The sequence below is a fragment of the Nycticebus coucang genome, chromosome 22, assembly GCF_027406575.1.
Source record: "Nycticebus coucang isolate mNycCou1 chromosome 22, mNycCou1.pri, whole genome shotgun sequence".
Classification (NCBI taxonomy): Eukaryota; Metazoa; Chordata; class Mammalia; order Primates; family Lorisidae; genus Nycticebus; species Nycticebus coucang.
The window spans coordinates 41,104,267-41,125,878 of record NC_069801.1 but is presented as its reverse complement, the minus strand read 5'-3'; the positions used below and the strand labels follow the sequence as shown (position 1 = coordinate 41,125,878).

At 39.6% G+C, this 21,612-nt stretch overlaps 1 protein-coding gene across 6 annotated transcripts in view; it reads left to right on the top strand.

Moving 5' to 3' along the window:
* EIF2B3 (eukaryotic translation initiation factor 2B subunit gamma) overlaps positions 1-21,612 on the top strand; it is a 135,067-nt gene that overhangs the window by 48,305 nt on the left and 65,150 nt on the right. For all 6 annotated transcript variants that reach the window (XM_053575030.1, XM_053575032.1, XM_053575029.1 and 3 more), the window contains exon 5: positions 5,784-5,895. In XM_053575030.1, the coding sequence (XP_053431005.1) occupies positions 5,784-5,895 (112 nt within the window). The remainder of the gene's footprint in view (positions 1-5,783; positions 5,896-21,612) is intronic.

The following is a 21,612-nucleotide window of genomic DNA, read 5'->3' as shown; positions in this document are numbered from 1 at the left end:
TTATAACTATTGATTAGGTTCTGTAATGTTCAAATCCAGCCCAGGCCTGCCAAACAACCATGACAACTACAACCAAAAAATAGCCAAGCATTGTGGCAGATGCCTATAGTCCCAGCTACTTGGGAGGCTGAGGCAAGAGAATCACTTAAGCCCAAGAGTTGGAGGTTGCTGTGAGCTGTGATGCCATGGCACTCTACCCAGAACTACAGCTTGAGTCTCTGTCTCAAAAAAAAAAAAAAAAAAGAAAAAAGACACAGTCCCTGACTTAAATATGCTTATAACTATTGATTAGGTTCTGTAATGTTCTTTTGTATACAGAGAAGAGCATTCACAACTATTTGCATTGTATTTAAGGTTCAAATAATTGAATACACATATCTAAGAAACAAAATAATCTAATTTAAAATCAATTTATTTAAATATTTAAACTCTAATTACAAAATTTAATGAGATACTTTTTTTTTTCACCGTACACTGGTTTTATATACCGTTTGACAAATTTTCATCACACTGGTTAATATAGCCTTCCTGGCTTTTTCTTAGTTATTGTGTTAAGACTTTTATATTCTACATTTAGTAAGTTTCACATGTACCTTTGTAAGATGCACCTAGATGTGGTCCCACCAGTTACCCTCCTTCTGCCCATCCTCCCCCCTCCCTCCCCTCCCTTTCCCCTTTCCCCATATTTAATTAGATACTTTTAAGCGATTAAAATTAGTATTACCAATTTAGTATGGTTGATCTTTTGGATACCTTAGTCACACTAAATAGCCAGTAAATACGATAGTTTTTAATCATGCTTCTTACGATTAAAACATACTTATTTTGATATTTTCATAGGATGCTAGTGGTAGTTTTATGGACTTTAGTTTTTCTTAGAATGAATCGTGACCTTAGGTGATCCGCCCACCTCAGCCTCCCAGAGTGCTGGGATTATAGGTGTGAGCCCCTACACCCAGCCTTAAAAATGTTTTAATGCTTAAATTGCCCCAGTTTGGCCAATGGAAGTTTCTTTAAGTTGGATTCTTTATCATCTTTGAAAAAGTATGATATATTGTAATTTGTCGCAACTGGAGTGTGAGTATGGGGACCAGGGAAGCAAATGGGACTGGAGAAGATCTAGGGATCAGACCAAAGAGTTTGAATTTTATCCCCAAAACAGTGGTGAATTGTTCAAGTATTTTAAACAAGGCAGTGTCATAATTAGACTCATGTTTTAGGAAGATCTTCCTTCCTTCCTCCCTTCCTCCCTCCCTTCCTTCCTCCCTCCCTTTGTCCCCTTGGGTAGAGTGCGATGGCATTGTAGCTCACAGCAACCTCAACTCTTGGGCTTGGGCAGTCCTCTTGCCTCAGTCTCCCACATAGCTGGGACTGCAGTTGTGTGCCACTACGCCCAGCTAGTTTTTCTATTTTTAGTAGAGATGGGGCCTCACTCTTGCTCAGGCTGGTCCCAAATTCCTAAGCTAAAGCAATCCCTTTCCCCCGCACCTTGGCCTCCCAGAGTGTTAGGATTATAGGCATTAACCACCATGCCTATACTCTTTTAATTTTTTAAAAAAAGACAAGGGGTTGTCTTTTTCCGGGAACTCTCTGTTTCCGGGCTGGAGTGCTGTGGCTTATTAATAGCTCACTCTTATAACCTTCAACCCTGGGCTACTACCTCGGACTCAGCTGTGGCTGGGACTACAGGTGCATACTATCATACCCAGCTAATTTTTAAAATTTTTTTAGAGATGGGGTCTTGCTATGTTGCCCAGTCTTGAACTTCTGGCCTCAAGCAATCATCCCACACCTGAGATAACAGGCGTGAGCCATAGTGCCCAGCTGGATTTTCATTCTTTGTAATATGTAATTTCGAACTCCTCCTTATCTATATTTTGTTGCATTTGAAGGCTAAGATTCAGCTAAATAACTGAGCTTTAAATCCCTCCAATGGAATGCTATATATTTCAATGATAAACATTTTTTAAAAGAATTCTCATTTTCTCAGCTTGTATATTTGGCTTGCCTCTTGGCTGCTGTTATGTGCCAGAACAGCCAGCAGTCCACCATTCTAGTGATGTTAGCTTGTGTATTAGCAATTTATTACTTGTAAAAATTACCACAGACTTAACAGTTTAATGGATTAGGAATCTAGGCATGGCTTAGCTAGATCCTCTCATTGAGACTCTTTGCCAAGACTGAAAGCTGCAAGCAAAATGTCAGCTAGGGCTGGAGTATCATATGAAGGCTCAGATGGGAAAGGATTTGCTTCCAAGCTTACTTGGTTCTTGGCAGAAATTTCATTCCCCTAAGGCCTGTTGGGATGAGAGCCTCAGTTTCTAGCTAGCTGTTGGCCAGAGGCTATTCTCTTTTTTTATCACTTGGGCCTCTTCAACATGGCAACTTGCTTCATCAAACCCAGCAAGGAGGAGAATATTGTAGAAAGACAATTCATAATCTTGTATAACATAATCATGAAAGTAACATTTCAACACCTATGCCATGTTTTTGGTTAGAAGCAATTCACTGTGTTGGCCCATACTCAAAGAGAGGGGATACACAGAGTGTGATTTTTTTTTTTTTTTTGAGACATTTTCACTTTGTTGTCCTCAGTAGAAAGCTGTAGTGTGGCATCATAGCCCACAGCAACCTCAAACTCTTGGGCTCAAGCAATCCTCTTGCCTCAGCCTCCCAAGTAGCTGGGTATACAGGCACTTGCCACAATGCCCAGCTAATTCTAGAGATGGGGTCTCGCTCTTGCTCAGGTTGGTCTTGAACTTATGAGCTTACCTGCCTTACCCTCCCAGAGTGCTAGGATTACAGATGTGAGCCACTGCGCCCAGCCGGTAGCTATCATTCATATCTTATATTTCCTACCATAATGGGGCTCACTAATATGTATAGGGCCTCGGCTATGACAGCTAGGCTTTTCTTTTCATCTAGCACGTTAGCCCAGGCTTGCTCACATGGTAGCAGAGGCAGCAGGTTCTAAGAGAGGGGAAACAGAAGCTACAAGGTCTCTTGAGACCTACACTCATCACATGCACTGTGTAACTTCAGCTGCACTCTTGTTAGTCAAAGCTAGGTACTTGGCCAGCCCGGATATAAAAGATAGGGAACTAACTTTACCTGTGGATAGCAGGAGCTGCAACAAGTTTGTGACTCTTTAATTGACTATACATATTGTTAGTTTTGATTGCTAAGTTTGTTTAGGATATTTATGTTTGTATAATTAATAAATATGCCTATAATTTTCCTTTCTCATAATATCTTTTGGTTTTGGCATCAGGATCATTCTGGCCTCGTAAAATGAGTTGGAATTGCCAACTCAAACATAGCACCTACCATAGGGTAGGTATACAAATATATTTATTGGTTGAATGAGCGAATGAATGAATGGGTAAGTAAATGACTATAGAAGATACAGAAGGATCAGAGAAGTAAAAATAAAATAGGGGGGAAAGGCATGAATTGTTGATTATAACAGAACTTTTTAAATGGAAGTTCATAGTGATACCTGCTTTCTTAACCATTATTTGTCTAGTTTCTAACCATACCTGCTCTGCTCTCAAAGTGAAATTCTCTTTGCTAATGCAGAACAGAAAGAAACCTTTCTAAGTTTCTATAATTTGTATCATTCTGAGGTCCCAGTAACTATGGTAGCTATAAAAAAGCAAAACAAGGAAGAGGTCCTGAGAGGAAGAGAAATGTGCTAAAGTGCAACATAGCTAAAAAAAATTGAATGGCTGGATGGCGCCTGTGGCTCAAGGAGTAGGGCGCCGGTCCCATATGCCGGAGGTGGCGGGTTCAAACCCAGCCCCGGCCAAAAAAAAACACACCAAAAAAAAAATTGGCTGGCTGGAAATTATTGCTTCCGGGACATCAGTGATTCAGGGTTTTGTGAGCCTAAGGACTTGGGTAGGGTAAGCATTCCAAATTATATCCAAAAATAACATCTCTGTGTTTCTTTTTTAAATGGTTGGCTCATAATCAAATCTTTACAGACTTTGTTAACATTCTCAGATTTCCTTTTAATGGATAATTGATATTTGTCAAAGCTATTGGCGTTTGAAATTCTCTGCAAAATTTAGCTTCAAATTAATAATATTTGACAGTATATTTGCCCACGTTTTTGAATTTCACTAAACTTGGTTATTGAAAAAACTCAAAATATTAACCTTTATGATTGCTTCTTTCTGTTCATCCTCAAACATTGCACGTATTAAGATGACCAGAGACCATCTAAATTAATGATCTTGAATGTTTTCAAATGCCTGAGCTAAACATATTATATATACAGTCGAGTAATACATTAGGTTATAGGTATACAGGCAGCTACAGCCAAGAGTAAAGCATCTTTAGTTGCATAGAAGCTATTGACTAAATAGGAGGCAGGCAAATTCTTTTTTTTTTTTTTTTGCTATTTTTGGCCAGAGCTGGGTTCGAACCCACCATCTCCGGCCGGCATATGTGGCCAGCACCCTACTCCTTTGAGCCACAGGCACTGCCCGCAGGCAAATTCATCTTTACAAATATTTTTCCTAGAGCTAAACTTTCAATTTCTCCTTTGTAAAAAGGTATTAAGGGTTCACTTTATTCAATTGTTGTGAGGATCAAATGAGAGCATGTATTTTGTTTAGTTTTTTAACTTAAACATTTTATTTAATATTTTAGTTACTGACACTATTACAAATGCTTTACAAATATTAACTCATTTGATCTTCATGACAAACCTGTGAGGTAGACACTACTTTTATCCTCATTTTACAGATGAAGCTGAGGAACAAAGAGGTTAAGTGGGTTAAGTAACTTGCTCCAAGTAAACTAGTAATAGGCTGAGGTAGGATTCATACCCAGGTGGGATCTGGCTTTAGAAGCTTTTTTTTTGAGATGGAGTCTGTGGCATCAGCCTAGCTTACAGCAGCCTCGAACTCCTGGGTTCAAGTGATACTCTCCTGCCTCAGCCTCCAAGAGTGTTAGGATTATAGGTGTGAGCCACTGCACCCAGCCTAGAAACTCTATCTGTATGTGAAAATATTTTGTAGGCCAGGCATCGTGGCTCACACCTGTAATCCTAACACTCTGGGAGGCTGAGGTGGTGGATCCTCTGAGCTCAGGAGTTCGAGACTGGCCTGAGCAAGAGTGAGACCTTGTTTCTACTAAAAATAAAAAACTATTCAGGTGTTGTGGCAGGCACCTGTAGTCCCAGCTACTTGGGAGGCTGAGGCAGGAGAATCACCTGAACCTAGGAGTTTGAGGTTGCTGTGAACTATGATGCCATAACACTCTAGCCTGGGGCAACACAATGAGACTCTGTCTAAAAAAAAAAAAGAAAGAAAGAAAAGAAATTAAGTTACAGGTATGATTTTCCTTTGCCTCTACACACATTAATATGTATTTCCTCCCTTACCCCAAAAAGGATAGTTTCTTAAAACAGGAAATTGCATTGGTATAATGCATTATACCAATATACAATATTTTTTTTGTTGTAATTGTCATTGTTGCTTGGCAGGCCTGTGCCGGGTTCAAACCTGCCACCTTCAGTGTATATGGCTGGCGCCGTAACCACTGTGCTATGGGCGCCGACCTTATTAATCCACAGACCTTATTCAGACTTCATTAGTTAACCTAATAATATCCTTTAGAGCAATACAAAAAAGTTTTTGACTGCCTATGTTTTAATCATCTCAATCTCGTATTTGGTTCCAAAAGCAATGTGAGCAGGTGCCCTGTCCACTGACTAAGGCACACAAGCAGGGCAAATAGCTTTATTTGATTTCCTTTGTTTTGTATGATTTCAGTGGAGCAGCGTGACTTCATTGGAGTGGACAGCACAGGAAAGAGGCTGCTCTTCATGGCTAATGAAGCAGACTTGGATGAAGAGCTGGTCATTAAGGCATCTATCCTACACAAGTAAGCCCTAGGGTTTTTCTTCTTGGCTTTTCTCCTTGTCTTAAAGCAAAATAAAACCACCCAGTGGGTGGGAAAGAGGGAATGAAGAGGAGTTTATAACTATGTGAAATTGACAAAAGTATGTGAATGTTTTTCCCATGAGACAGAATGAAGGCATTTCTCCACTGTATAAGCTTATTTTCCCTGTCTTTTCTTGTGAAGGTAGAGCCAAACCCTGTATAGGAGTGGGTCAAAGCTGCTCTGGGGAGAACAGAACTGTCTTTCTGACAGTGTTGTAGAACTTCCTTTTTATTTTTTTCTTTAATTGTGGTTAAAAAAATACACGTAAAATTTACCATCTTAATCATTTAAAAATTATTTGTATAAATTTAAGGGGTACAAGTGCAGTTCTGTTACCGGGATAAATTGCTTATTGGAATAACCATCACTCACATAATATACATTGCATTCATTGGGTAATTTCCCTTACCTTACCTCCTCCTACCTTCTAGTCTCTAGTGTGTTATTCCACATACTATGTACATGTGTACTCATTACTCAGCTTGCACTTATAAGTGAGAACATGTGGTACTTGATTTTCTCTTTCTGAGTTGTTTTACTTACATCTTAATCTTTTTTTTTTTGAGACAGAGTCCCACTGTATCACCCTCAGTAGAGTGCCGTTGTGCCACAGCTCATAGCAACCTCAAACTCCTGGGCCCAAGCGATTCTCTTGCCTCAGCCTCCCAAGTAGCTGGGACCACAGGCACCCGCCACAACACCCAGCTATTTTTTTTGTTGCAGTTGTCATTGTTGCTTGGCAGGCCTGTGCTAGGTTCAAACCCGCCACCTTCAGTGTATGTGGCTGGTGCTGTAACCACTGTGCTATGGGTGCCGAGGCCATTTTCTTTCTTTCTTTCTTTCTTTCTTTTTTTTTTTTTTTTTTTTTTGAGGCAGAGTTTCACTTTATTGCCCCAGTAGAGTGCAATGGCATCATATCTCACAGCAACCTTGAACTCTGGCTCAAGCGATCCTCTTGTCTCAGCCTCCCAAGTAACTGGGGCTTCAGGCACCTGCCACAGCGCTTGACTATTATTTAGAGACAGGGTCTCACTTTTGCTCAGGCTGGTCTCAAACTCCTGAGCTCAAGCAATCTACCTGCCTCAGCCTCCCAGAGTGCTAGGATTACAGGCGTGAGCCACCATGCCAGGCCACATCTTAATTGATTATTTTTAAATGAAGAGTTAAATAATTCACACTGTGGTGAAACAGATTTCCAGAACTTTTCATTTTGCAAATCTGACACTATATTTCCATTAAACAGCAATTTCCCTTTTCCTCCTCCCTACAATCTACAATCCCCTGGTAACTAATCACCATTCTATTTATACTTCCTGTTTCTATAACTTTGACTACTTTAAATACGTATAAGTGCAGTCATAAAGTATTTTGTAACTGGCTTATTTCACTTAGCATAATATCCTCAAGGTTTATCCATGTTGTAGCATATGACAGGATTTATTTCTTTCTTTCTTTCTTTTTTTTTTTTTTTTTTGTTGAGACAGAGTCTTGTTTTGTCACCTGGGCCAGAGTGCCATGGGCTTAGCCTAGCTCACAGCAACTTCAAACTCCTAGACCAGGGGTCCTCAAACTTTTTAAACAGGAGGCAAGTTCATTGTCCCTCAGACCTTTGGAGGGCCGGACTATAGGTAAAAAAAAAAATATATATATATATGGGGTGGCACCTGTGGCTCAAAGGAGTAAAGAGCTGGCCCCATATACTGGGGGTGGTGGGTTCAAACCCAGCCCCAGCCAAAAACTGCAGTAAATAAATAAATAAAAATTTAAAAAAAAATTAAAAAAAAAAAACTATGAATAAATTCCTATGGACACTGCACATATCTTATTTTGAAGTAAAAAAACAAAACGGGAACAAATACAATCATACCACTACATGTGGCCCACAGGCCACCGAAGTTTGAGGACCCCTGTTCTAGACTCAAGCAGTCCTCCTGCCTTAGCTGGAGGCTATAGGTGTGTGCCACCACAACCAGCTAATTTTTCTATTTTTAGTAGAGACAGTCTTTTGCCTTGTTCAGGCTAATCTCAAAGTCCTGAGTTCAAGGGAATCCTCTCACCTCAGCCTCTCAGAGTTCTAGGATTACAAGTATGAGCCACTGTGCCTGGCCATTTTCCTTCTGAGAGTTGAGGGAAAATAATATTCAGTTATATGTATTTATTACATTTATTCATCCATTGACAGACATTTGGGTTGCTTCTACCTCTTGTCTATTGTGAATTGTGCTGCAGTGAACCTGGGTATGCAGATATCTCTTTGAGACTGTGCTTTCAATTCTTTTGGATATATACCCAGAAGTGGGATTGCTGGATCATATGGTACTTGTGTATTTAATTTTTTGATGAGCCTCCATATTATTTTCCATATCAGTAGCACCATTTTATAATCCCACCAACACTGCACAAGGGTTTCAGTTTCTCCACACCGGTACTCACATAGTAGCTAGCCTCAGATATGGAAGATTGAGAGAGAAGAATTTATATTATATCGGTACAAATAAAACATCTGAGTAGAGCCGTGGTTCAAGCACAAATGAGTTTTAATGAATCAGCATGTCAACTATACAAACCTACTACAGCAAACAAAATGAAAGTAAGAAAAATGCCCTGTAAAAGACAAAGAACATATCCTGAAAAAAAGGTAACTCAAGAAATTAAAGGGGTGGCACCTGTGGCTCAGTGGGTAGGGCGCTGGCCCCATATACCGAGGGTGATGGGTTCAAACCCAGCCCCAGCCAAACTGCAACAGAAAAATAGCCGGGTGTTGTGGCAGGCGCCTGTGGTCCCAGCTACTCGGGAGGCTGAAGCAAGAGAATCGCCTAAGCCCAGGAGTTGGAGGTTGCTGGGAGCTGTGTAACACCACAATACTCTACCAAGAGCGATAAAGTGAAACTCTGTCTCTAAAATAAAATAAAGTAAAAAAGTAAAGTAAAGTAAAAGTATAGGCTGGGCTCCCAAAGCTGGTTAGGGCACCGGCCGCATGCTCCAGGGCTGGTGGGTTCCAACCCAGCCCATGCCTGCTAAATAAAACAAAACAAAATAGCCTGGTGTTGTGGCAGGCACCTGTAGTGCCAGCTGCTAGGGAAGCTGAGGCAAGAGAATTGCTTGAGCCCAAGAGTTTGAGGTTGCTGTGAGCTATGACGCCATGGCACTTTTCTGAGAGTGACAAAGTGAGACTCGGTCTCAATTTAAAAAAAAAAAGAAAGAAATTGAAGTATAATAATTTCCTTAAAACTGTACAACTCTACAACTTTAAAACAACTCATTAAAACATGAATTTAATAAATAAGAGTTCAGGCTCAGCGCCTGTAGCTCAAGCAGCTAAGGCGCCAGCCACATACACCAGAGCTGGCGGGTTCGAATCCAGCCTGGGCCTGCCAAACAACAACGACAGCTACAACCAAAAAATGGCCAGGCGTTGTAGTGGGCACTGGTAGTCCCAGGTACTTGGGAGGCTGAGGCAAGAGAATCACTTGAGCCCAGGAATTAGAGGTTGCTGTGAGCTGTGGTGCCATGGCACTCTACCCAGGGCAACAGCTTGAGGCTCTGTCTCCAAAAATAAATAAATAAAATAAAATAAATAAATAAATAAGAGTTCGGTAATGAGGCAGTAAAACAACATGAGATAAAAGAGGATATTATAGAACTCAAAAAGTTTGAAGACCAAATCACTTAATTACAGAATTAATTAATTTAAAACTAGCAAAGAACAGAATAGACACCACTGAAAAATCTTTTTCTTTGACACAGACTCTCAGTCACTCTGGGGTCGAGTGCCATGGCGTCACAGCTCACGCTTTTGGGCTCAATTGAACCTCAAACTTTTGGGCTCAGTTGATCCTCTTGTCTCACCATGGGACTACAGGTGCCTGCCACAACGCCTGGCTAATTTTTCTATTTTTAGTAGAGACAGGGTCTCACTTTGCTCAGGCTGGTCTCAAACTCCTGAGCTCAGGTGATCCACCAGCCTTGGCCTCCCAGAGTGCTAGAATTATAGGAATGAGCCACCTCACCTGGCGTGAAAATCCAATTAGTGACATAGAGGAATTGTTTGTGATATTCAGTGATTTAGATGAAAAAATAAGTGGTTAAGGAAACTAGAATCTTGCAAGATGTCTGTAATGAATGGGAAAAAAAATTTAGAATCCAATAGAAGTGAAAGACAGAGATAGTTCAATATAATTATTGTCTGTGAAATAGAGAACATTCTTAATATGGAGTCCAGAAAAAGAGAACAGAGAAATGAAGGGGGAAGAAATCATCAGTAAAATGATTTAAAATAAATAAATTCTCAGCTCAGCACCTGTAGCTCAGCAGCTAGGGCACCGGCCACATACACCAGGCTGGGGAGTTTCAACCCAGTCCAGGCCTGCCAAAACAACACTGGCAACTACAACAAAAAAAATAGCCAGGCATTGTGGTGGGCGCCTGTAGTCCCAGCTACTTGGGAGACTGAGACAAGAGAATCACGTAAGCCCAAGAGTTTGCTGTGAGCTGTGACGCCATGGCACTCTACCGAGGGCAACATAGTGAAACTCTGTCTCAAAATAAAATAAAATAAAAAACAAATAAATTCTCATAATGAAAGGAGCTGTGTTTCTAAACTGAAAGAAAACAGAGTACCCAGTACAATGGATGCAAAGAAACATACCATAGTTGTCATTGTGAAATTTTATAACTCTGATGACAAAGAGATCTTACAGGCCCTCTGAGTGGAGAGAGTGTATCATATCCAAAGGAATTAAAATAGTTTTAAATTTCTTAACAGCAACACTGGAAACTACGGACAAATTGCCTTTAAAATTCTTAAATCTATATCTAGTCAATCAAGTATAAGAGATTTCTTTTCCATACATCTGTATTCAGAAAGCTACTACAGAATGTATAACACAAAACCCTGACTTAAACTAAGAAAGAGAAAGACATAGGATATAGGGAAACATCATCCAATTAGGAGATAAAATGAATCCCCAGGAAGATGATGAAGAGAGATTGCAGGATAGCACGTGCAGTATAGATGACAATGAGACAGATTGAAATAGGTCTGGAAGCTTCGGGAACAAGCTTTCAGGTGATCCTAGTTCTTCTGATGACCATGACTGAATACTTGATGTATCTCACTATTTTGAAGAGATTTAGGGGACTTGGTGGTTAGTATGGAGATCTATTATTGATAAGCACCTATAAAACTAAGAAATAATAAGACTATTAAGCCAAGGCAAACAACAAAAATATCCAGGGGAAAAAATTATTAGTCACTGAATGGTTCAGCTGTAACTAATGTTTGTATATGCATAATGATGCAATGATTGACTCCATCCAACCAAAGTTATGATATAATCACATTGGAATTGGGGGGTCAAGTTAATGTTTTGGAGGCATGAGGAAAGAAAAGACAGGTGTTATCTTCCTCTTGCATAATTTGTAGCTAGTCCTTAGAGCTGAAGTTATAATAACTGAAGCATTAATTATTGAGCAAACCAAAATAGTGTAACAATTATATTGAGAAGGTGAATGTACAGAAGTGTGGGTATATGAAGTGGGAGCAGGAAAGAAAGAAAATTAAATCCTGTCTTCCACTAGATAATTCCTGAAATGGAAAACCCAGAAAATACTAATATATGAAAGTTATTAGTAGATATAAATACTAAATGGATCCTCTAAAAGAGTTGAAAGTGGGTGTGTTCAGGGAACCGAAAAGGGAATAGATGACTGAACTTTTTCATTATAAGCCATCAGAAGCTATTTGCCTCTTTGTGTCAATATGTAACTTCACTTTTAATATTTAAAAATAAAAACAAGATATAATACAATCTTTTTTGTACAATTAATACAAATTTTCTGAATCAGGTAAAAATCTACAAATTTTAACAATATAGTGTATTTCAAAAGATTTACCCAGATATATCCTAATAAACTTATTAAACATCATGAATAAAGAAAGAATTATTTACCCAAAAGCAAAAGCAAATTATTTACATGGGAGAAAAAATTCTTGAGTTATTCTAAGTTATTCCGAACATTCAATATCAGAGGAAAAAATGTCTACAAAGTTCTCAGGTAAAGAAAGTGGAACACAAGAATATTATAAATAATGAAGACATCATTCAAATATAAAAGCAAGAGGAAGATACTCTCAAACATAAAAGGACATAAGAATATGGCACTTACAGGGCCTTCTTGAAAAAAGAAATGCAGGTGAAGGCAGCCAAGAATTGAATCAAAGAATTCAGGTGGGGGTATGGTATCTCATGCCTGTGATCTCAGCACCTTGTGAGGTGGAAGGATCCCTTGAGTTCAGGAGTCTGGCGATGAGGCAAGACCATAGAAAAGTTGGCCAGGTGTTGGGCGGCGCCTGTAGCTCAGTGGGTAGGGCACCGGCCCCATATACCGAGGGTGGCAGGTTCAAACCTGGCCCTGGCCAAACTGCAACAACAATAAAAATACTTAGCTGGGCGTTGTGATGGACGCCAGTAGTCCCAGCTACTCGGGAAGCTGAGGCAAGAGAATTGCCTAAGCCCAAGAGCTAGAGGTTGCTATGAACTGTGACACCACGAAACTCTACCAAGGGTGACAAAGTGAGATTCTGTCTCTAAAAAAAAAACAAAACAGTTGGCCAGGTGTTATGGCAGATGATGCCTATAGTCCTAGCTACTTGGGAGGATGAAGCAAGAGGATCCCATGAGCCCAGGAATTTGAGGTTGCCGTGAGCTAGGCTATTGCCACAGCACTCTAGCCTGGGTAGAGTGAGACTTGGTCTTAAAAGAAACAAAAAAAAAAAAGCACATACAGCTTATATCTTACAGCAGTCAGAATATAACTGACTAGATCTGGAATTTTTTTCTATGAAGAAAGAAGTAAAGGGCTTGGGCCGGGTGTAGTGGCTCACCTAACAACACTCTGGGAGGCCCAGGTGGGTTATTGCCTGAGCTCACAGGTTCGAAACCAGCCTGAGCAAGAGCAAGACCCCCATCTCTAAAAATAGCCAGAAGTTGTGGCGGGCACCTGTAGTCCCAGCTGCTTGGGAAGCTGAGGCAAGAGAATCACTTGAGCCCGAGAGTTGGAGGTTGCTGTGAGCTATGATGCCATGGCATTCTACGGAGAGTGACAAAGTGAGACTCTGTCTCAATAAATAAATAAATAAATAAATAAAATAAGTAAAGGATTTGAACAATAATTATCTCTTATTATATTAAAAATATGATCTTAATTATAGATATTTCTAGAATCATATGCTGCCATAGCTCAAAAATCATTTAGTCAAGTCCTCTATTTGAGATAATAATGCTGAAAGTGAGGAAGAAAGGGTTTTATTCCATGTCATATCTAATTAGGAACAGAGCTGGTTTTATTAGTTCAAGGTTTATACTTGGCAGCAACGCATCCCTAAAATCTGGTCAAGCCACTATTTTGGTATATAAGGAAGAAGACTTTATCCTTAAGGCAAGAGATTTTATCTCAAAGAGTTCATCAGCCTTGGTGAAAGAAAAGATTATTAATAAAAAGGTTAACAATAGCAAACAATATCAGATACTGAATAATTATGGCAAACAGACATTGTTATAAGAATTCAGAGGAAATATCAAATGTGAAGGATGGATTTGAATCAGATATGGAAAGGGACACGGGAAACTGAATCCTGTGTGGTAGAACACTATGAACAAAGGTGGAGGGACAGGGTATGCAAGGCTTCTTAGGAACTGTAAGCAGGATGGTTTGGACTGAATGGAAGGGCCATAGTGGGAAGCTTGAGGAGATAAGGCTGGGAAGTTAAGTTGCTCTATAAACAGAGGGCCTTGAATACTTGGAAATCATTAAAGACTTTTGAGAAGGGGAGATGATAATTCAAATTCAGAATTCTCAAGGCCAGGTAAGGTGGTTCACACCTATAATCCTAGCCCTCTTGGAGGCCAAGGCTACAAGATCACTTAAAGTCAGGAGTTCGAGACCAGCCTGAGCAAGGCCAGGCCTCATCTCTTCTAAAAATAGAAAAATTAGCCAGATATAGTGGTGCATGCCAATAGCCCCAGCTACTTGAGAGACTGAGGCAGGAGGATTGCTTGAGCCCTGGAATTTGAGGTTGCTGTGAATTATGGCACACTAGCCCAGGTGACAAAGTGAGACTCTGTCTCAAAAAAAATCTGAGTTCTGAAAAGATAATCTGATAGCTGTGTGTAAGATAGATTTAACGTATGAAAAGTATGAGATTGTGTCCTTTGAAATACAGAAAGAAGTAATTGTGATTATCTTTTATTATGTGAAACAAGGGACCTGACTCACTTATATACTGATGTTTATGCTTTATATTATAGTTTACAGTCTTAGACATTAAGTTCTTAGAAGCCAGAGTCCTGTGTTTCTCTTGTTACAACTAAAGGGTAGAGACGGTTTTCCACTTTCTTTTCAACTTCCCTAAAAACTGTAGTTTATGGCTTCATGTGGTGCAGTATCAGCAAATCCTTTAATCACAGTGGTATTTGATGAAAGAAGCAAGGCTTGGGCATGATGGGAGCAAAGAGTCTGGATGCAGTCAGAGGTGAGGAGATGATGAAGAGCAGATGGCTATGTGTTTTTCCCTTATAGATGTTAAACTCAGGGCTTTTGGTAAAAACTAGTGTCAATGAGACCAGATCATCTACCACTTTCCTAAGATTAGGTTACATTTTTGTTTGTTGGCAGATTTTTTCCCCCATTCTTCTAATTTGTAATCCACACCCCAGTGATTCAGGATTTTTGGTGTGTAGTTATAATGGGGCAGCTGGCTGTATAAATGAGCAGTAAAAATGTTCTCCCCCTAAACTTTTGACTCTCTGGGGTATTGTGTTCCTCCTGCTTCAATGCGATGGTGGGTAAAAGCTAATAGGATTCAGATTTTCAAGCACTTTTGGAATATGTATGAGAATACAATACTTCCTATCTTTTTTTTTAAACAGAATTTCCAAAAGTAAACATTCTTTCCTATTGGGCAAATACTAAAGTTATCTTGGAAAAGGGCTTTGTATACACAGGAGAACCAAAAATCTCTTGTAAGACTTTTCATACTTTTGGCTCGGTACCCATAGCTCAGTGAATAGGGTGCCAGCCACATACACCAATGCTGGCAGTTTGGAGCCCAGCTGGGGCCAGTTAAACAACAATGACAACGCAACAACAACAAAAAAAATAGCCGGGCATTGTGGCAGGCGCCTGTAGTTCCAGCTATTTGGGAGACTGAGACAAGAGAATCACTTACGCCCAAGAGTTGAAGGTTGCTGTGAGCTGTGATCCAACGGCACTCTACCAAGGGCCACATAGTGAAACTCTGTCTCAAGAAAGAAAAAAAAAAAACACTTTTCATACTATTGTAATGATTCTAAGAGAAAAGGACAATGTTTTTTCTCCTTCTGAGAGAAATTGGGAATGAAATATTTGCTTGATTTCAAAGATAGTATTTTTTTTTAATTTTATTTTATTTTTTTTTTGGTTTTTGGCCGGGGCTAGGTTTGAACCCGCCACCTCCGGCATATGGAACCGGTGCCCTACTCCTTGAGCCATAGGCGCCACCCAAAGATAGTATTTTTTTTCAGACAGAGTCTCACTTTGTTGCCCTTGGTAGAGTACTGTGGCATCATAGCTCACAGCAACCTCCAGCTCTTGGGCTTAGGCAATTCTCTTGCCTCAGCCTTCCAAGTAGCTGGCCAGCTATTTTTTCTAAAGACGGGGCGTCGCTCTTGCTCAGGCTGGTCTGGAAACTGTGAGCTCAGGCAATCCACCCACCTCGGCCCCCCAAGTACTGGGATTACAGGTGTGAGCCTCTGCACCCGGCCTCAAAGATAGTATTTTATTGGGCTTCAGGCATATTTGGTCCTAAAAAGTGACATAGTATAAGATACCTGTTGGAATAGGAGGCCAACAGAGTAGTCTCCCAGCAAACTGTAGTTGTCCGGTTGGACTGGTAATTTTACTCTAAAGGGCCCAAATTCTAATTACCTCATTGGATTTGAACAAAACATAACACCTTTTCCACATATCTAATTGATGCATTGCTGATTTGGTGAGGCATTGTGTGTATTAGAAAAGAATGTTGCTGGTAGAAAGAGCACAGTACTGGAAAGTGCAAAGAATTTAGAATCTTGTTCTGAGATAAACCAACTATGTGACCTTGAGCAAATCACTTTTTCTCTGTAAGCATGTTTCCCCTCTGAAATTGGCTTAATTGCTCTTTAAAGACAACCTCTCCAGATCTGAAATTCCTGTTTTATTACTAACAGACATATGTTTTTAATAGTTCATAAGTAAAAGGTATTTGTGCCAAACATTTAATAAGGAAATTGTATAGCTTTTCCCCAATGTTATGTTGTTTTCTTTTGAATGCTAGTCAAGGTTTTTTACTGGAATGGTAATGAAAATATTAAAATAAGCTTCTAAAGGATATCTTTAGAGGGAACAAAATGTTTACAAGTTTATCTTTTTAGACACTTCTATGTGGGGAGGCAAATACTTTAATAAAGACCTCAGAGATTATGACCAGATCCGTGTTTCCGGGACTATAGATAATAAGAAATGGTTTAGTGAGGCGCCGGCCCCATGTACCGAGGGTGGCGGGTTCAAACCCAGCCCCGGCCAAACTGCAACCAAAAAATAGCCAGGCGTTGTGGCAGGCGCCTGTAGTCCCAGCTGCTTGGGAGGCTGAGGCAAGAGAATCGCTTAAGCCCAGGAGTTGGAGATTTCTGTGAGCTGTGTGAGGCCACGGCACTCTACCGAGGGCCATAAAGTGAGACTCTGTCTCTACAAAAAAAAGAAAAAAATGGTTTAAACTCTTCATTATTTTCCCAAAGGCATGGAAAGTCTCAAAATATTTATCTGTCCAGGAGCGGTGGCTCACACCTATAAGGTCTTTGGGAGGTTCAGGTGGGTGGATTATTTGAGTTTAGGAGTTCAAGACCAGCCTGAGGAAGATTGAGATCCCATCTCTACTAAAAATAGAAAAACTAGCCAGGCATTGTAGCAAGCACCTGTAGTCCTAGCTATTTGGGAGGCTGAGGCAAGAGGATGGCTTAAGCCCAGGAGTTTGAGGTTGCTGTGAGCTATGATGATGCCATGGCACTCTACCCTAGGTGACAAAATGAGGCTCTGTCTCAAAAGTATATATATATATTTATTTATTTATCTAAATTAGTACCCACATGGCTACTAACCAGCCCTAATCCAATAAAGTACTTCTCTAGTTTGCAGTTTGGGGTGAGGGATGCAGAAGGACAGAAGGATTTGTGGAAATCAGGTTCACAGACTTTCTCGAGGTATTTTGTCCAGAGTAAACACTGAGACTTTTGTTCTTACTCTTTTGTGCTTTTAACTCTGACATCTGTAAAATGATACGGCTGTAAGAGAACCCCCATGTCATTATTTTTTTTGTTGTTGTTGTTGCAGTTTAGCTGGGGCCAGGTTCGAACCTGCCACCCTCGATATATGGGGATGGTGCCCTAATCACTGAGCCACAGGCACCATCCTGAGAACCCCCATTTCATTATCTTTAAACTTTTCTATACCTTGCTATAGACTTCAGAGAAGAATCTTCCCATCTCCTGCCTGGGTGGGTAAAAGCTGCGCTGCCAATTCCTGATCATTTTCAAGACTTCTGCAACACAAGCATGTTACCTCTTAACTGGTTTAGGATTCAGCTTTTTTTTTTTATTATTTATTGTTAAATCATAGCTGTGTACATTACTGCAATCAAGGAGTACAATGTGCTGGTTTCATATACAATCTGAAATATTCTCATCAAACTATTCAACGTAGCCTTCATGGCATTTTCTTAGTTATTATATGTAGACATTTGTATTCTGCATTCAAACTATTCAACGTAGCCTTCATGGCATTTTCTTAGTTATTATATGTAGACATTTGTATTCTGCATTTCGCCTGTACCCATTCTAAGATGCACCGTAGGTGTGGCCCCAACCATTACCCTCCTCCACCCGAACCTCTCCCCTCCCTTCCCCTTCCTTGGCCCTTTTCTCATAGTCTTGTGCTATAGTTGGGTTATAGTCTTCATGTGAAAGCTAAAATTTAGCTTCCTACTAGGGCTGAGTACATTGGATACTTTTTCTTGAGATACTTTGCTAAGAAGAATATGTTCCAGCTTCATCCATGTAAACATGAAAGAGGTAAAGTCTCCATCTTTCTTTAAGGCTGCATAATATTCCATGGTATACATGTACCACAATTTGCTAGTCCATTTGTGGGTCAATGGGCACTTGGGCTTCTTCCATGACTTAGCAATTATGAATTGGGTTGCAATAAACATTCTGGTACAGATGTCTTTGTTATATTGTGATTTTTGGTCTTCTGGGTATAAACTTAGTAAAGGAATTATAGGATCAAATGGCAGGTCTATTTTTAGGTCTCTAAGTATTCTCCAAACATCCTTCCAGAAGGAACGTATTAGTGTGCATTCCCACCAGCAGTGTACAAGTGTGCCCTTTTCTCCACATCCATGCCAACATCTCTAGTTTGGGGATTTTGTTATGTGGGCTACTCTGACTGGGGTTAGGTGATATCTCAAAGTAATTTTGATTTACATTTCTCTGATGATTAAGGATGATGAGCTTTTTTCTCATGTGTTTGTAGATCGTGCGTCTGTCTTCATTTTTTTTTTTTTTTTTTTGCCGGGTTTTTGGCCGGGGCTGGGTTTGAACCCTCCACCTCTGGCATATGGGGCCAGCATCCTACTCTGTTGCACCGCTCACGTCTGTCTTCTTTAGAGAAGATCCTCTTCAAGTCCCTTGCCCACCCTGAGATGGGATCACGTGTTCTTTTCTTGCTAATATGTTTGAGTTCTCTTTGCATTCTGGTTATTAGACCTTTATCGGAGGTATAACCTGCAAATATTTTCTTCCATTCTGAGGGATGTCTGCTTGCTTTACTTACTATGTTCTTGGCTGTGCAGAATCTTTTTAGTTTGATCAGGTCCCAGTAGTGTGTTTTTGATACTGCTTCAATTGCCTGGGGAGTCCTCCTCATAAAATATTCACCCAGGCCAATTCCTTCAAGAGTTTCCCTGCACTTTCTTCAAGTATTTTTATAGTTTCATGTCTTAAGTTTAAATCTTTTATCCAGTGAGAGTCTATCTTAGTTAATGGTGAAAGGTGTGGTTCTGGTTTCAATCTTCTACAGGTTGCCAGCCAGTTCACCAAGCACCATTTGTTAAATAGGGAATCTTTTCCCCACTGAATGTTTTTAATTGGCTTGTCAAAGATCAAATAATGTTAAGTACCTGGACTCATCTCTTGGTTTTCTATTCTGTTCCAGACATCTACTTCTCTGTTTTTGTTCCAATACCATGCTGTTTTGATCACTATTGATTTATAGTACAGTCTGAGGTCTGCTAGCGTGATTCCTCCTGCTCTGTTTTTATTGCTGAGTAATGTTTTGGCTATTCGAGTTTTTTTCTGATTCCATATAAACAAAGTAAATATGACAATGGAGCTTTAATAGGAATTGCATTGAAATTATATATTGCTTTGGGTAGTATAGACATTTTAACAATGTTGATTCTTCCCAGCCATGAGCATGGCGTGTTTTTCCATTTGTTAACATCTTCAGCTATTTCTTTTCTTAAAGTTTCATAGTTCTCTTTGTAGAGATCTTTCACATCCTTTGTTACGTATACTCCCAAGTATTTCATCTTCTTTGGCACTACTGTGAAAGGAATAGAGTCCTTGACTGTTTTTTTGGCTTGGTTATTGTTGGTACATATAAAGGCTACAGATTTATGGGTGTTGATTTTGTAGCCTTGATACTTCTAAAAGTTTTGTAGTAGAATCCCTAGTGTTTTCCAGATATACGATCTTATCATCTGCGAAGAGTGAAAGTTTAATCTCTTCTGACCCTATGTGGATACCTTTGATCGCCTTTTCTTCCCTAATTGCAATGGCTAAAACTTCCATTACAATGTTAAAGAGCAATGGAGACAATGGGCAACCTTGCCTGGTTCCTGATCTAACTGGAAATGATTTCAATTTAATTCCATTCAATACGATACTGGCTGTGGGTTTGCTCTAGATGGCCACTATTAGTTTAAGAAATGTCCCTTCTAGGGGCGGCACCTGTGGCTTAAGGAGTAGGGCGCCGGTCCCATATGCCGGAGGTGGCGGGTTCAAACCTAGCCCCGGCCAAAAAAACCAAAAAAAAAAAAAAGAAATGTCCCTTCTATACCAATTTTCTTAAGTGTTCTGATCATGAAGGGATGCTGGATATTATCAAAAGCTTTTTCTGCATCAATTGAAAAAATCATACGGTCCTTATTTTTTAGTTTGTTTATGTGCTGAATTACATTTATAGATTTACATATATTGAACCAGCCTTGAGACCCTGGGATAAATCCCACTTGGTCATGGTGTATAATTTTTTTGATGTGTTGGATTCTGTTTGTTAGGATCTTACTGAGTATTTTAGCATCAATATTCATTAGTGATATTGGACTATAATTTTCTTTTCTTGTTGGGTCTTTTCCTGGTTTGGGGATCAAGTTGATGTTTGCTTCATAGAATGTGTTGGGTAATATTCCTTCTTTTTCTGTATTTTGGAAGAGGTTTAGTAGTATAGGTACTAGTTCTTCTTTAAAGGTGTGGTAGAATTCTGACGTAAAGCCATCTGGTCCTGGGCTTTTCTTTTTAGGGAGATTTTGTATAGTTGATGCTATTTCAGAACTTGATATAGGCCTGTTCAACATTTCCACTTCATTCTGGCTAAGTCTTGGTAGGTGGCGTACTTCCAGATATTGGTTGATTTCTTTCAGATTTTCATATTTCTGAGAGTAGTGTTTCTTGTACTATTCATTAAGGATGTTTTGAATTTCTGAGGGGTCTGTTGTTATTTCATCTTTACCATTTCTGATTGATGAAATTAGAGATTTTATTCTTTTTTTCCTGCTCAGGTTGGCCAAAAGTTTGTCTATTTTATTGATCTTTTAAAAAAAACAACTTTTGGATTTACTGATCTGTTGTATAATTCTTTTGTTTTTAATTTCATTTAATTCTGCTCTGATTTTGGTTATTTCTTTTCTTCTGCTGGGTTTTGGGTTGGAGTGTGCTTCCTTCTCCAGTTGCTTGAGATGTCCCATTAAGTTATTAACTTCTTCTCTTTTCAGTTTCTTCAGGAAGGCTTGCAGTGCTATAAATTTCCCTCTTAGGACTGCCTTTGCAGTATCCCGGAGGTTCTGGTAATTCGTGTCTTGATTGTTGTTTTGTTCCAAAAATTTGGTGATTTCCTTCTTAATCTCATCTATAACCCATGTATCCTTCAGCATAAGGTTGTTTAGCTTCCGTGTTTTTGTATGGGTATGCAGGTTCCTGTTGTTGTTGAGTTCAACTTTTATTCCATGATGGTCTGAGAAGATGCAAGGAATAATTTCTTTTTTTTTAAATTTGCTGAGGTTAGATTTGTGGCCTAGGATGTGGTCGATTTTGGAGTATGTTCCGTGGGCTGATGAGAAGAATGTGTATTCAGTTTTGTTGGGATGAAATGTTCTGTAGATGTCTGTTAAGTCCAGATGTTGAATGGTTAAGTTTAAATCTAAAATTTCTTTGCTTAGCTTCTTTTTGGAGGATCTATCCAGCACTGCTAAAGGGGTGTTAAAATCTCCAACTACTATGGAACTGGAGGAAATCAAGTTGCTCA